The sequence below is a fragment of the Betta splendens genome, chromosome 6 (genome assembly GCF_900634795.4).
Source record: "Betta splendens chromosome 6, fBetSpl5.4, whole genome shotgun sequence".
NCBI lineage: Eukaryota > Metazoa > Chordata > Actinopteri > Anabantiformes > Osphronemidae > Betta > Betta splendens.
In genome coordinates, this window is record NC_040886.2 from 18,043,215 (window position 1) to 18,059,328 (window position 16,114).

The 16,114-nt window shown below is 47.4% G+C and overlaps 1 protein-coding gene and 1 long non-coding RNA gene across 2 annotated transcripts in view; one reads left to right on the forward strand and one right to left on the reverse strand.

Annotated features, from left to right (window-relative positions):
• Positions 1-956: 956 nt before the first annotated feature.
• LOC114857549 (uncharacterized) lies at positions 957-4,417 on the reverse strand. The gene is made up of 3 exons (XR_003786245.3): positions 4,284-4,417; positions 2,268-2,471; positions 957-2,031 (listed from the first exon to the last, which is right to left on the reverse strand). It is a non-coding gene; the product is annotated as an uncharacterized LOC114857549 (long non-coding RNA).
• Positions 4,418-12,530: 8,113 nt separating this feature from the next.
• si:dkey-106n21.1 (solute carrier family 23 member 2) overlaps positions 12,531-16,114 on the forward strand; it is a 17,997-nt gene continuing 14,413 nt past the window's right edge. Inside the window, exon 1 of the mRNA XM_029154074.3 lies at positions 12,531-12,767. Coding sequence (XP_029009907.1) covers positions 12,699-12,767 — 69 coding nt within the window. The 5' untranslated portion in view covers positions 12,531-12,698. The remainder of the gene's footprint in view (positions 12,768-16,114) is intronic.

Genomic DNA, 16,114 nt, shown 5'->3' on the forward strand with positions numbered 1-16,114 from the left:
CCGACCCGGTCTCTGGACTCTGAGTGATTCTGATCACTGCCCTGAGCAGAGTGAGCCTCACTGTGTCCTGTCCAGAGGAAGTGGTTCCATAGCGTGATGTGCTGCACGCTTCTTTGTTACTGTTTCAAGCCTGTTTTTCTTATTACACATCATCAACTAAAGGTTTGCGACGCCATCGTCGTGGCCTCGGTTTGAATCCAACATTAAAGCCGCCCGCGTACGACCCTGCAAACGAGAACCTGGCTGACCTGGGCTTGATCCTGTGCTGCAGGAGCTCCGCTTACAGCCACGCTGAGAGGAAGTCACCCAGCGGGAGCAGGACAGCTGCTCACCAGCTCATATGAAGGCCAGCGCGTGCTGCAGGAGCAACGTGGGGAAACGTTCCGTCACTGAACCTGCGCCTTCAATCTGCTCCTCAAACGTACGACGGGATGAGGCGAAAGCTCCGAGTTCAAAAGTTGGGTCATGTTTTAAAATGACAAAGATTCTACTGCAAATTTAATAAATGTACTTTCACAGCAGTGATGAAGCAACAAAAGATCCCATAAACATTCCAGAGAGACAGATGTGACAGAAAGTGTAATGAAATCCAAACGTTGAGCCTCTAATCATCCAGTGAGTTCTGTGTTTCTCTGTGGGATCCTTTTTTCACTGCGCTGGTGGAGCCGGCGACGAGGAATGAGGTGAAAGGATGTTTCAGGTCAATAAAAGCCCAGAGCCGCCGGCTAATTAAGGAAAATGGAAAGGGGCCTGGGGGGTGGGGGTTTGGGGGGTGGCGGGTGGGGGTTCACGAGGCGCCGCCGCTACGCTAGCGTGCTGATTTCCCCTAGCGTGGCAGCAGCAGTGGCTGGTAATGAAGGCGCTGTGGCAGCAGATGGGAGCTGCTAATGGTGGACGGCTGCGGGGGACGACTTCAAAAGAGGCGTCTAGGAGGGAGAAGTAGCGGCGGCGCGGCCGCGCAGCGGCGTGCGGAGGGGAGCGGCTCCAGCCCGGCATTCATGGCCGAACCACAGCGTTTGTACAGTTGGGCTTGTTTGCTCTGCTCAGATAACATGGCACATTTACAACAGGCCTGTGAGATACGCACACGTGGTCCTAATGACCTGCCATTCACTCTCCAGCTGAGGAACACGACGCTCACTCAGCTTCCACACTGAGGAGAACGCCTCAGAACCCTACAGCAGACGGTGGAACAGGAAGCAGGAACCGACAGGTCCATGTCGTCACATTATGAGAACCACAACGACGTTGGCATCTGACTGGAAACCTGAACCTTTGAGCTTCTCAGGAGCCTCATTTCTTCTAATCTACTTCACACTTTCTCTGGAAAATGCAGTTTACATTTATTTACCATATTGTGCTTTGTAACCAGGGTAACTGCACATCCACCGGGGCCGTTCAGAGCTTTATTGGCTGCTGAAGGACTCGGTTTGTAGAACGTAGGTGCCAGGAAACAAAATGAATGAGCCGTTCTAACCCCCGACAGCTGTCCCAAATATACGACCCACTTAGAGCGAGGAGGAGCTGATGAAGACTCACATCTCAATGCCACCTGTAGCAGCGTTGTCATTCTGAGTTATAGCACATAAATGTCTTTACAAACTTAGTCACAAATAAAAATAAAATGGAGAAAAGTACATTAAACTAAATCCTTCCTGTATAGAAAACAAATTCATGTGACATATAATGTGAATTATCTGTTGTATGTAGCAGCTTGTGATGATCCAATCACAAAGCAAAGGACTGGAGTGTTGTTTCCTAGCAACACATTATGAAGGACTTTCTATCAACCTGGTTCAGTTGGACACAAGAACTACAGTCAAGTAAGCAGGTTTAAAAAACCACAGCAGACCTGACCTGAAGATGGGACTATGTGCAGTGTTGTGTTATTGTATATTGTTGTGTTTTTGTCCATAGCTGTAGCTCTGCTGCCATGCGTCCTCTACTTGTGAACGTCTTTTAGGATCACTCCTCATTCTTCTTCTCATCTCTCTGAGCAGAGTGAACGCAAACACGAATGAATGCATCCACCTAACAAAACAACCCCCCCCCCCCCCCCCCCCCCCCCCCCCCCCCCCACACACACACACACACACACACACACACACACACACACACAGCGTAAACAGGACAGTTGCTGAGGTAATGGCCCTCAGAGAGAGGCAGCCGTTCTCCCCTGAGCTCCTGCATTATTGAGAAACCAGTTCATTCATGTCAACAGGAACTTCCTGTCTGCCTGAACAAATGTAAGAGATCTGCACAAGGACCTGTCTGCGTGCGCACTCAGTAACCGGAGAATGCCAGGGCCCAGCGAAGAGGCACATCCGCTGTGGAGTGGACCTGGGTTGGGTCTGAGACGTCTCTGCTGGATCAGGAAACACAGCGATCCCTCTGCAGCCGCCTCGGCCTCACACACAGGCGTCTGGGCGTTTATCTGCTCAGCCACTTCCAGCCCAGCTCGAACCGCCGCCCTCCAGGATGTCATGGGACACGGAGAGGAAGCCAAAATTAACCACAACACTTCACATGACTGCTCAGCAAACACCGCCGCTCGGCTAAAAGCATGTCTCACTGTGCATGTGTGCTCAGCGTAGGACTCCTGTGAAGTTTGCTCTATAATTATTACATTATGTTAATGCATCGAATTCCTTTTAGAACTGAACCTAACGAAGACTGACTTGTGTCAGTTGCTGTGACTTCCTGTAATGTTATACAACACAGGACACAACAAAACAAGTTGGTAAATTTACAAATAAACAACCTCATCAATCAAGTGACTTTTACATTATTCATCAAATTCAGCAGTGAATAAACAAATACATGAGACCCCAACAATAGGTTTACTTCATTGCACAGGCATTAAAGGCTGACATTCCTGTTTCTCATCGCCTGCCACAAGGCTTTATTTGCTTGACCTCTGAGCCTCAGGTTCACATGCCTGCCCCTCCAAGTGGCCCACTGGTGGAATTCCCAGCAGACCTTTCATGTTGTAAAAATTCCTGTGTATCCTGGTAAACACTGAGGAGTCTGGGCTCTTCCCAACAGGAAGTTCAGAAGGTCAGTGTGAACCCGAGGGGGCAGTTTCTCACACACCTGATAAGTGCAGAGTGCAGGTTCGTTCCTTAGGGAAGTTCTCAGCGACCTTTGATCCTGTTGGTGACTCACCACACAGCAGCAAAAGAATGATGTATGATAATGACGGTTTTATCCCATAGAAATTAGATTTATATAAAGTATAAATATATATAAAGAAAGACGACTTATGAAACGCCTGCGCTTCCGTCCGTTTCTGTTCTTGTTCCAGATCTTTCAAACACAAACGCATCTTGTTGCAACTGAAACGTTTGTGTTGTTTTTTAAACCTTTGGGTCTATGTCATTACATACAGGTATTCATTCACATATGGCTCCGTCCACAGGCTGTGTGGGCTGCATGAACATTTGCCCTGCTAATTAGTAATATGTGCCCATAGATTAATATTTCATGTGCATAAATGAGTACAAAAGTAATTTGATGGTCTAAATTTTTAATTTGCGCATACAAATGATTTAGACTTTTACCCTTGATAAACTATATCTGCTATCATATCATATACTATTTGAAGGACATAGCTGATGGTACAAACATTAACTAACAGGTCACAAGACAAGACTGTAAAAAAACCGTCACACATTATTAAAGGAAAGATTCAAAATTCTTCATTTGCTGTAGTTCCGTGCTGGTGCTGACCGCTGGCGAAACAGCGCCCCCCAAATGGCCTGCGGCAAATTCCTGAATTACACCACGTCCACTGACCCGGTGGAAATAAGCCTCGTCGTTTTAGCAAAAAATATATAATTAATATGCCACTACAGAAGCAGCTAACACAACATTACAGCTGCGTAATGAAGAAAAAGAGGCGGTCGGACTAAAAGGGCAACATATGTCAGTACAGGGCGGCTCGCTGCTAGCTCGCTGCTAGCTTGTTGCTAGCTCGTTGCTAGCTTGTTGCTAGCTCGTTGCTAGCTTGCTACTAGCTGCTAGCCTGCAGCAACTGTTGAGTTGAGTAGAAATAAATCTAGAATCTAACAAAAACGCTCGCTGTGGAGAACGTGCAGGCTGGTGTGAAACCCTGAGGCCTGTTTACTGGCTCTTCACCGTGACACACAGGTGAGCAGCCTTCCTCTTCTACAGGTGAGTGAAGGTGCATCAGCTTTCAGTGACTGAACTTCCAAAAGTGATTATTAACTTCATTTCATTAGTTTCATTCACAAACTCTTTTTGAACATTGTGCAGTCACTGACCTATTTAACCGCACCCGCAGATGATCTCAGACCTAATCCAAGTCTGACTCAACATCATCACCGCTGCGCGGAAGCGGCGCGTCTCAGATCTTGATGCTGTGATAAGAGACGTGACCTTCGGAACCTGCGCTCCGCTGCAAACCGGGGAAAATCCACTAACACTTAGTGTCGGTTACGACCGCTGATTACAGCAAACAGCAAACAATTAAGGCAGAACCCGAATAAAGCACCGGTTTTGTGGGCGCTTTCTGTTGAAACTGTTGTCCACTCAACTCACGACACCACGTGGCTGCAGCATGTGACTGTTTACAGGCGTTAATCAGTCACAGTGAGCGGAAACCAGTAGTTTGATGTGGCCAGATGTTAGAATCCGAGTCAGACCCTTCCAGACCTTAACATGTGCAGGTCTTGGATGATAGTGAGTAGAAACTACAGGTTTCAGGGTGAAGCTGCAGTAAAGTGTTCATATATGTGTCGTGTGCTGCATATGTTCACCTGCGTCTTCATGGGTAGATGATCAACAGAGAGGCAGGAAGCATGTTTCTACTGGGCACACACACAATGATGCATCATTTGTTCTATTCATCTACTGTGTCTCTCTGAATTTTCGCCTTTTTGCTCATTGTCTTCCTTGACCTTCAGAGATTTTCTTTCCTGTTTCGCTGCCACAGGTTCTGATTTACTTGTTGTAGCTTCTTGTAAAGCTGAATCACGGCACCTTTGTTAAAAATGGACATCTGGCCTTGAGGGACTGTGGCACGTTTTCTACCATCTATTTCATCCTTATAGACATTAATATCCAGTTAATTGAGCCGTTTTTAGTGAGTGAACAATAATGTGACGCTGCAGCCAAACTTCAGATCGATTCACAACAGGGCATTATGCATATGAAAGCCTCTGTCCACCCACTGCTCCCAGCAATCTCCTGCACTTATCTAATTATAGTGTATGGAAATGAGGATATGATCTTAGTGAGATTTGGAGCGATGAATCATATCAGATTTTCTACAAGCCAACAATTAAAAGATGGAAAAACGGAATCACTGCGCACACGACTTCAAACATGTCGGATGAGTCATTTTCTGTATAATGTGCCTTTAATCACACTTATTATGAAGTAATGTTGAGCAAACAGCTTCTCTGACCTGCAAGTTTGAACAGCGCTCAGTGAGGTTGAGTCATAAATTAGAAATTCCACACACCAATAAAACGAAGCTCAGCGTTGTTCCTTCCTATCACAATATATAGGACTTTGTTCATCTTGTTGAACAGAGCTCTGCATGGAGATTATTGATATTAGTGAGCGTAGATATGCATTTTATCACCTTTAAACATTCACCAGAAGGTGCTGGATGTTGGACACATCTAGTTTTGCTTATTATGTTTATTATGTTGCTGTTTGGATTCGTGTCACACAGTTAACAGTTGGACCTCGGTGACGTGGACTTTCCTGAGGGCACTTTGGTGAATGATGTGTCCATACATAATTTAGCCTCCTGGCTCTCGACGAGGCCGGTTCTTCAGACTTCTGCTCTGACGGCAGCTTGTGAGAGGAGGAAGAAGTGTCTCATGGCTTTTTAATGACGTGCTGCTGTGGGAGCTGAGGTGCCGAGCCGCTTGCTTGGCCTCTGTCTCCAGCTGCTCTGACGCGCCCGAATCAACAGTGAGACTGTGAAATGAGCGCGCTCCTACTGATCTGTGGTCAGACTTGGTGATGAGCCTCTGTGCTGGTTGTGCGTGTCTGAGCCCAACCCTGGGTTTCCTGCTGTCATCCTCTGATCTTTAGGAGCGATTCAAGCACAATTAGTGACCTCAAACTTCCTGCGACTTTTGTCAGATACGTTGTGCACACAGTCTGTGAACGCCTGTAATTATTGGGCTCTTCTTTCACAGCACATTACTCATAAAAGATACTGTAAATAGCAGATGTGTGGGATAACTGAGGAAATTGTGTAACACTTTATTTTAGAGGATCACCTTCATTGTTCTGGGTTTAGGATCCTGAAAACACCTGGCTTTGTGCTACCACACCTTTAAATCCATGACAAAACAACTGCTTACCTGCAGCTGTCAGGCTGTAAGTGTTACCTTCAATAATGTGACCTCTGCACAGCGTCACAGCAGGATCCGCTCCTTCCACTGGAAACTCACTCTGTCTGTCTGTTCCAGAGCTAATGAATGACAGGATCATGTAGGAGAAAATCATACTTCTCAACAAACTCCAACAATTATGACATCAAAACTTCCTGTAAGTTTAGACTCTCGCAGGTTGAGCATCACGTAACGTTTGTTCCCAGAATCCTAATGAAACATTCATGGTTCATCTCTGCAGTTCGTGCATTCATGACTTCATGGGCACATATGTAAGATTTAAGAATGAACAAACAAAGTGTGGAATTATAGATGAGGGCGTCTTGCTGTGGCCTCCGACGCTGCCTAATGCCTGAAACACTTCAGACCTATCTTCCTATTAATACTTTAAAAGCTGCAGCATGTCTGTTTGTGTAACAGCAGTGCTTTGGGACCTGATTACGTTGCCAGACACCAACTCAGTCAGATTAAGGATCTTCTTGTTGAATTCTAAATACCAGTGGTTGAAGTACTACACAAATGCACACGACAGGTACTGTAGTTTGAATCCTCCTTTATTCTGCCCCCAAAGCAATGACTCCCATCACTCATTTCAATCACGGAGGCCAAGGCCTAAGAGCCAGTCCAGTCTGACTCCGGCTCCTCTGGCACTCAGGAACAGCTGATAATGCGTTTACAAGGGCAAAAGCAAGGAAAGCAGAAGCAGAAGCAGTGGAGTGAGTGTCGCAGGTCTGTTTGTGGGAAGTGGGACAGTGTTCACGGTGCGACGCCTCATTCTCTGCCTCCTGTTCCACCTCCATGCGGCAGGTTGGCTTCGCCTGCTTGTCTTCACTCCTACGTGTGATTTCTAGTGAGAGGTCACAAAACAGAGGGGGGGCTGTTGTGTGTGTGTTCATTCATGTTGTCATGCTTTACAGTTGGTTATTTCAGTCAGTCATGACCTGAGTGATAGAGAACAATTACATGGAAAGTGGAGGAGTAGGAACCAGGATACAGCAGCATAAGGCACGAGTTCTGTAGGGGTGAAAACGGGAGGAGGGAGCTGTGCTGTGCTGCAGGGAGGCGCCTGATTCATCCATTCCCACCGGCCGTTTATTTTGCTCTGCTGGAACAGGGAGTTGCATCGTGACGTAAAAGGTTCCTGTTTGGGAGGGAGTCACCATCACAAGTAGGCCACATGCTTGAAGGAGGGGGGCCGTGAGCTGCTCCTGCACTGTGATGGACTCGACTTCAGGTGATGGTTTCAACTAAAACACAAACCGTGGCGACGGAGAATAAAATAGGAGGAAAATGGTGGATCTCCTCAGCGTCGCTCTGTCCTCTCTGCTGCCACTTCCAGTGGCTCCTGCAAACGCCACCACCATCTGCCGCTCTGCGTCTCCGTCCTCGACGCAGCCCAGTAGCAGCTTCGCTTCCACCAGTGCTGTGACTGGAGCAGCTCATCACCAAGCCTGAACCGAGGACGCCACACGCGTCCTCGGCTCCATTCCATCCATCCGTCCATTCGCACATGCAGCAGAGCAGCAGCAGGAGAAGGAGCCGAGCTCAGCATCGCTGCCACTGGGCCTCGAGCACCTCGCCTCGGCTCTCCATTCCAGCTCATTGACCTGCAGCCACCTGAACGCAGCACGTGGGCCTGCTAATAGTTAGTGATGACATACAAAGGGTGTCAGTGTGTCTGCAGGACTGGCTTTAAAAAGGGTGAAGTGGGAGCGTTACAAAACACTGTTTTTGTGGGCGCTGGCTTTCAAGCAACGGGAAGGATTCTCAGAGCAGTTATGCAAGATGCTACAGTCATCATGGATGAATCATCTCGGTTACTCGTTCCGCCTGCCTCCTATTCTTTCGTTTCCCTCCCCTCGGTCCCTTAAACCTCCATTTTGTTGCGGCTCAGCAGATGTAAAGACACTGAGTCTTTACAGCAGCCACGTTTCAAAGGTTCCAAACAAGAAGAGTCTATAGGTCTGCGTTGCTGCTGGGACGCTCTGAGGGTTTACGGCTAACCATCTAAAGCACATGATTGCATTATTGCTCAGCAATAATCCGTCCTCCGTGTTCTCCAGGCTGCCTGTTGCCTGGTGCCAGACTCCGGTCTAGTGTCGCGTCCATCAGTGGCTGCTCTTCCTGTAGATGAAGGAGGAAGGCTCTTCACAAGGAATGAGCCACGATACCTGTCACGTGTGATGGTTGTAGACAGCTTGATTTCAACCATTGCCTCGAAACGGTGTTCAACAAAATAACATTGTTGTCCAGCTTTTGTTAGTTGCTAATGTTGAATCACAGCAACGTCTGATTTTTTAATGTTGGGATTTATGTCTTTATTCAGGAAAACCAACAATTTTGTCCGCATATGTAAGTACAAGAGTTTGTGTAGTGCTGAACATGATTCCTTTTAGACGTGTGACTTTGAACCAGGATGAACCTTTGTCTGCCTTTGTTCTTTTCCTGCTTTTGGGTGTTTGACTTCGCAGAACGCTCGGGGACAACGCGTGCTCGCTTGGTTCTCTGTTCCGACACTCATCACCTCCCCTCACACACACCTCCCACGGGTTCATGTGAATGGACATTATCTGAAGCACCTCTTGCTCGTTTAACCTGAGAACAGCTAATGTTCCTTCCTGCACCAAAGCTAAATTCCTCTGTACTTTATGTTCCAGAAAAATTCAACAAAGGGGACAGTGCGTAATCATTGCATTGTTAAATAAGAAAGGAAGTGACTGTGGGGTTCTCTGAGCATCATCACTGTGACAGCATAAGAACGAAGCTGTCATGTTAATCCTGAGTGGATGCGGGGCTGCATTAATCACATCCCAGCGTTAGCGCCGACTGGTCCAGCAGTTAGAGAATGCGTGCATCGCTCTGCTTCTGTCTCCACATTCAGCTGTTCTTCACCTCGCCTCACCCCCTTGGCTCCTCCCTCCTTCCTCCCTGATGCTTACATAACAGGATGATCACAGCTGTCCACTGCACCCAGAGCCCATCTGAATGAGGAGGAAATTGTGAATGAATCTGCAGCCATTCTTAATTCCACGTCTCTGTCTCTCGCTCATACTGTCTGTCCGCATTTCCCCCGTCCTCTCGCCTCCATCCTCCTTTGTCTTTTCTGTCTGTGCCTGTTCACGCTCACCATGCAGCTGTTTCGCTGTGTGCCAGCTGTTGCCGTGCAGGTTTCATATAGAAGCACAGAGCTGCAATGTTTGTGTGCACATGCATGATAGTGATATTTTAACAACAACAGAGGTGGTTACAAGCATCAGCTTTGGTACAGATACGTCATTGCTCTGTTTTCCTGTGTGTGTGTTGGGGGGGGGGGGGGGGGGGGGGGGGGCTGAGCCAATGATGAGGTCATCGAGCTTTTTTATTGCTCATGCTGGAAAACAGCAGCTGGATTAAAGCGGAGGGGAGACAGTGACACGTGAGAGCCTGCAGCAGGAGAACACGCCGTCGTTGGGGCTCGTGCTTGTGCTCATTGAGAAAGAAACGGTCAGGTGCAGTAGCACAGTGTCACGGTGGGGGGTCGACGGCAGACACAGTAGAATATAACATTCCCCTCAGTCGTATGGAGGCGTTCTGTGCACTAAACAGTCCTCCTGACTGATGCATGTGCAGTGAGACAGAGGACGCAGTGTGATCAGACCTTCTCTCTTCACCTGCTTTTAATGATGGTTTTTAAGGTAACATGTTCATTCCAATGACATGGGAACAAGACTGACAAGGAAGAAGAAAAGCTAAAGGCTCGGGTGATGGCGTCTATTCATGTCGTAGAAAAAGAAACTGAAGCAGCTTTATTTACTTTAGTGGACTCAGCTTTTAATGTGGGATGCTGAGAATAACAGGATTGTCTTTGCTCTCAGTCTGTGAGCTTCACCTTGTGTTTCCTCTGTAGAAAATGAAGCAGTTTTCACTTCAGTTCTGCTTTGAATCCTTTCACTCAGATCTGATCCTTTCATTGAGTATTGAGTTGGTTAATGTTTGCTAAACGGCTCCAACATTGAAATGTGGGTCAGTCTGTGTTGATCGCTGGCTTGTTCCCTCTCACGTTAAATCCTGTGATGCGTTCACCAGCCTCACAGCTACGTTCAGGGACGCCTGAACGTAGCTCAGCTGTGACGAAACCCTCGTCTCCATGCGGTCAAGGCAGATGGAGACACTCTGTGTGTGTGTGTGTGTGTGTGTGTGTGTGTGTGTGTGTGTGTGTGTGTGTGTGTGTGTGTGTGTGTGTGTGTGTGCAACACAGGGAAAAGGCAGTCACCACACAGGTCAGCAGCTGCCTGCACATCCTCAGTGATGACAGCCACGCACACATGCACGCACACACACACACACACACACACACACACACACACACACACACACACACGCACACACACACACACAAGTTAAGTAAAGGCAGAGCCGTTAGAGGACGAGCGCTGCAGTACTAGATGAGCTCGTTGATAGGGATCATCAGACTGTACCTGCTGTAACAAGAGGCGGGGCCAGTTATGAGGAGCATTAACCCAATGACCCCTGTGGCTCTTTTGAGGATTAGCGGTTGAGTTAATAGATTGATGGCTAATGGTTCATTATCTCACCCCACATTGTTGAGAATGGGCTAATTGATCAGCTGCGTTGGTCGACCCAAATGTTTGCTGTTTGTCAGTTGATAACAAGTAGTGGAGGCCGATGACCCACCTCTTTAGCTATAACATTGGAACAGCACTACCTGCACAGTAAAACGATGGAGGTCACTGTGTGCTGGACTGCACACAAAGGAGGTCTCAGTGTAGAGTCATCTCAGATAATCACTGTATTAGTAATGAGCAGTGAAGGGGGCTGCACAAACAGGGACTGGTTACACTGGGAAACTCACCCTGCTGCTGCAGAAACACCAGTACAATACTAGCTGACAGTGTGTGTGTGTGTGTGTGTGTGTGTGTGTGTGTGTGTGTGTGTGTGTGTGTGTGTGTGTGTGTGTGTGTGTGTGTGTGTGTGTGTGTGTCCACAGTAAACCTTGGTTGTACATGTGACATTGTTAACCCTAGCTGACCTCTATAGATTCTGCTGCAGTGCTGCGTTCATCCACCAGGTGGCACAGTGATCGGCTTCAGGCTACACAGTGTCTGTGGTGGGAGGTTCTCAGAAGGGTCCAGTCCATAACAACATACATGTCTGTTCACCCACAGCTGGAACCTCAGTGTGTGGACAGCAGCAGGTTCCACTGTGCTGTTGTGCTCTTGGGCTTTGGGTTCAGTGGTTGGTTGTATGTCGCTCAGGTGGGTTTAGCCACAGTGTGACGTCATGGCCTAGGTTATGCTGCCATCTAGTGGAGGAAACTGCATCATTAAATGTAGCGCTGGGAAAAGAAAGCCTCCGTCACAAACGGGTCATTGTGGTTCTGTTCGTTCTGCTTCGTCTGAGCTCTGAGACAGAAGGAAGCTGCAGCTTTGTGAACTCCTGTTGTTTGGTCGCGTCACAAGGGTGCGTGGAGCACTCATCTTTTCTGACTGCCAGCTCTTCTGAGGCGGTGCTGTTTGATGCTTGCTTTTGGGTCAGCGCTCTCCTCTCCTCTCTTCTAATCACGTGAATCAAGGATGCGACAAGGAGCCTTTTCAGTTCAAACAGTGGATCCCTCTTCAACAACACTTAAACAACAAGCAGACATCAGACATCTGTGACTGATGATGCATTAATGGTCCCTTTGAAAGTGACATGAATGATGCATGTGAACAGACCCGCAGCGTGAAACCTAAGTTATAGTGTAGGAAGCATGACTGATACGAAGCATGAGTGGGTGGGTGCTGTTGTGATGGTGGGGGCTGCAGGTAGAGCACGTGGAGACAATGCTAATGAGGAGGAAAAGCCAGAAGCAGCCGTTGAGGAAGAACATGAACCGTCTGAGAGACTCACAGACAAACAGTTAAAGAGTAAAACAGAAAGGTGATGCAACACAGTAAACATGTTGCTGTGTGTTTCAGGCATAAAACTAAGGCTTTGTTTACTAAAAACCTTTAAGTTGTCCGTGTGAACAATGTAAATCATTTTTTACTGTAGTTAGAACACCTTTAATGGAACATAGCATAGTTTTTCATAGCGCTCAGACCTAATTAATACCTGTGACCAATCAGAGGTTTGCGTGTGATGTGTCCATCTCCTCTCTGTCACACTGCAGTGGTCACATGACTGGAAGTCAGGCTCTGTGGGAGGACGACTGCGTTCACCACACACTGGAAGTGTTTGAGAGGAGATTACGCTGCTTTCCTGGTGATGCCGTCTTAGGTCAGTCTGCGCTTTGCTCCCAGCGTGGACTCTGATCAGCTCCTGAAGCCACGACGCGCCACCAAAATGCAGCTGACGGCCGAGGAGAAAGTGGAGCTGGGACTCACAGAGATGAGGGCTCCGCCAGCGTTGGAGGTAAGAGCATCAACGCTACGCTGATACGGACGCGTACTGGGCTCGTTGTCATTGTACTTACATGACGCTAAGCCACTGTGGAATGTGGAGCAAACATGTTCCACAAAAGCAGATTTCAGGATATTTCACTCTGATCAGCTGCACGAGTCAGTAAGGCTGAAAAAAGCTGCGTCCAAGAGTTCAAGCTAAACAAGCGCTTTAAAGAAAGTTTGTCAGGACGAGTGTGTGTGTGTGTGTGTGTGTGTGTGTGTGTGTGTGTGTGTGTGTGTGTGTGTGTGTGTGTGTGTGTGTGTGTGTGTACATGTACGTGTGTGTGTGTGTACATGTACGTGTGCGTGTGTGTGCGTGTGTGTGTGTGTGTGTACATGTACGTGTGTGTGTGTGTGTGTGTGTGTGTACATGTACGTGCGTGTGTGTGAGTGTGGCAGCGTGGGGTGTTCAAGTGTACACAGCTGAGTCAGTGTTGATGTTTCTTTTTCTTTCCAAGTTCAGTCAGTATTTTATTATTATTTATTTTTTGTGAAGGAGGTTAATCTATGATCCTGTATCTCACTTTTAGTATCAGAGAGCACATTCTAATGGATTACACCTAGTCGGTTTTTATGAATCACTTTTTGGGAGATATTTGTGGTTGAGAGATTCACGTTGTTCAGACATTCATGAACTGACGTTCTAGTTTTTAACTGGTCAATTGGTCACGGAGGTCATAAAGGACACTCGCTGTTAAATCCATTCTTGTTTTCATGCAGCTGAATGCAGATATGTCTTTCTGGCTTCTTCTTTAGACAAGAGCGCTTTTGTTCATCGCGTTGGTTGTGCCCGACCTTTTAGGGTTTCACATATCAGAAGATAGAGGCTGCTGAACACAGACCACCTTCATGTTGGAATGTAGCGTGGATTCATCGACCCCTGAGCTTCAGTTTAAGGCATCTTGAAGGTTTGCAGCCAGAATAAAAGTGCTCGTCCGTTCATTCATTCGAGCAGCTCCGTCACTAAACTAACTTAAAGCCTCTTGAAGATCAGCCACGGTCCAGCTGTGATCAGCTGTGATGCAGGAGACACGTCTCCTCGTCAGCACAAGTCCTCATGACTAACCACAGCATCAACGCTGAAATCTGTTTTTCTACTTAAACTGGTGAATAACATCAGTATTTTAATACAATGACTCTATCCTGTAACAAGAGGTTGGTTATATTATTATTATTATTATTATTATTATTATTATTATTATTATTATTATTATTATTATTATTATTATTATTATTATTATTATTATTATTATTATTATATTATTTTTGACTAATTGTTCTGCTTTACACACACACACACACACACACACACACACACACACACACACACACACACACACACACACACAGCATCATGTTGAAGCCTCGTGCCTTCACCAGAGACCAACATGTTGCAGTTAGAGCGGTTTGATGGAGCCACGAGCCCAATCACAGGGTTTTAATTCAGCGCCATGTTGCTTGAATCCAGTGTAAAACAAGTGAGTGTGTGGTTACTGTCGCTGGACCGGCTCCAAGCGCAGCAGCACCAGATCAGCCCTCAGAATGCGGTTCATCACTAAGTAGCTGGCTGCACATAAAGAACAGGATGAACAGTAATGTAAGCATGAATTATAGCAGATACTGTACAATAATAGCTCCACTCCCAGACAGACATCTGTCCATCAAACACCGGCGTCTGCGCTGCACTTGTGGGTCACTCTGTTGAGGACCCACAGTGCTTGCTGTCTGCAGGGAACATTTACACTAAAATCTACATGTGTGTCCTGTAAAATGAATCCGGTCACAACTGTGTCCACCTCCAGTCTCAAACTATCACTAGTAATACAGATAAGCTTTGTTTTTGCCTTTCATTGTATATTAAAATAATATGACTCAAACCTTAGCGGCAGTTTCTAAAAGAACATTAACGGTCGAGGAAAGGATCATATTCATCCACTAGGTGGAAGCACGTGGCTGCGTTACCCTCTGTGGGTTCTCTGCTGCTTGGGAATTTAGTGCTGTGCAAACACATCAAACACAGGGAGTAAATGTGCTGCAGATGGATCCACACATATCTTTGTGTGTGAGACACATGCAGAGGTGGCATGTGCGCAAAAGGCTGTTTGCATTCGTTTGAAGTGCTGGACGGAGGCCAAGTTCTCCCTCTGGGACGTAGCGGGTTTCGAAACCTCAGCTCGGGCTCGATGGAGGAGCCTTTCAGGGGAAACCTCCTTTATTGGGGTCCAGACGGTGCCATGTGTGAAGACAGAGCCTGGCACTGGTTACCACTGATGAGACAGTCCTGGGTTCACTGGTCCCACAGTCCCAACACGAGCAGCTTACTGGGAGACGCAGCGGCCACAGGCTTCTGTGTGTGTGTGTGTGTGTGTGTGTGTGTGTGTGTGTGTGTGTGTGTGTGTGTGTGTGTGTGTGTGTGTGTGTGTGTGTGTGTGTGTGTGTGTGTGTGATGGACTGGTGACCTGTCCTCTCACCCAGTTGAGGCCTAAAATGAGCTGTTCCAGATCAGGAAAGTTCAAAACTCCCATGTTACATCACGTAGAATCTGATGTTCGGGTCCACATTAAAAGTCGAAGGCTCCGCCCGCTTTATGAACTGCTGCAGCAACACACATGAAAGAGTTCCCTTTTTTTCTGTCCCACGATTATTTCTGAAGTGTCTCCACTCGTCTCTAGCGCCGCCGCTCACTCCCACCCTGAACTGTCACAACTCAGGCCGACACCCTGTGGAAACCAATGGGTTCCATGTGGACGTGTCAGGAGGAACCGACCTCTGGATGTAAAGACTCCGCAGGGGGTGAACCTGCATTCGATCAGATCGGCCTCCGTGGTGGTGGAGCGACGGTGCTGCTTCACGCAGAACCCCTTCAGACACAGCCTTTCAGTGCTGCGTGAGGCAGGTTTTTCTGAAGGCACAGCGTTCAGCCTCCGCGTCCTTGGCTTCCTGTGCCGTACGTGACGCGCTCTCTATTCATGGATTTCCTGTCACTGCTGCTAACGCTAACGCTAACAGAGCCTCCAGTGTGACGTCTGGGACCACAAGGCTCCATCTGATACACATTTTTCTCACTTTGCCCGATCTGTGCCGCAACAGATCACGCTAAAATTAATTCAGTTGCAACAACGAAGGACATTTTATCAGAGCATCTGAAAACGCAAGTAGGTTCTTGGGTTTGGAGGTATTTGTAAGACGAAAACAAGACAAGTCTCATCCTGTTACCGTGACTTGGACCAGTGTTTGGTGTAAAAGCGATGGGAAGAGGACGCCTGGTGCTGTCAGGGTCGTGTTCCACATGTTGGAGGAAAGGCCGCAGCCTGAAGC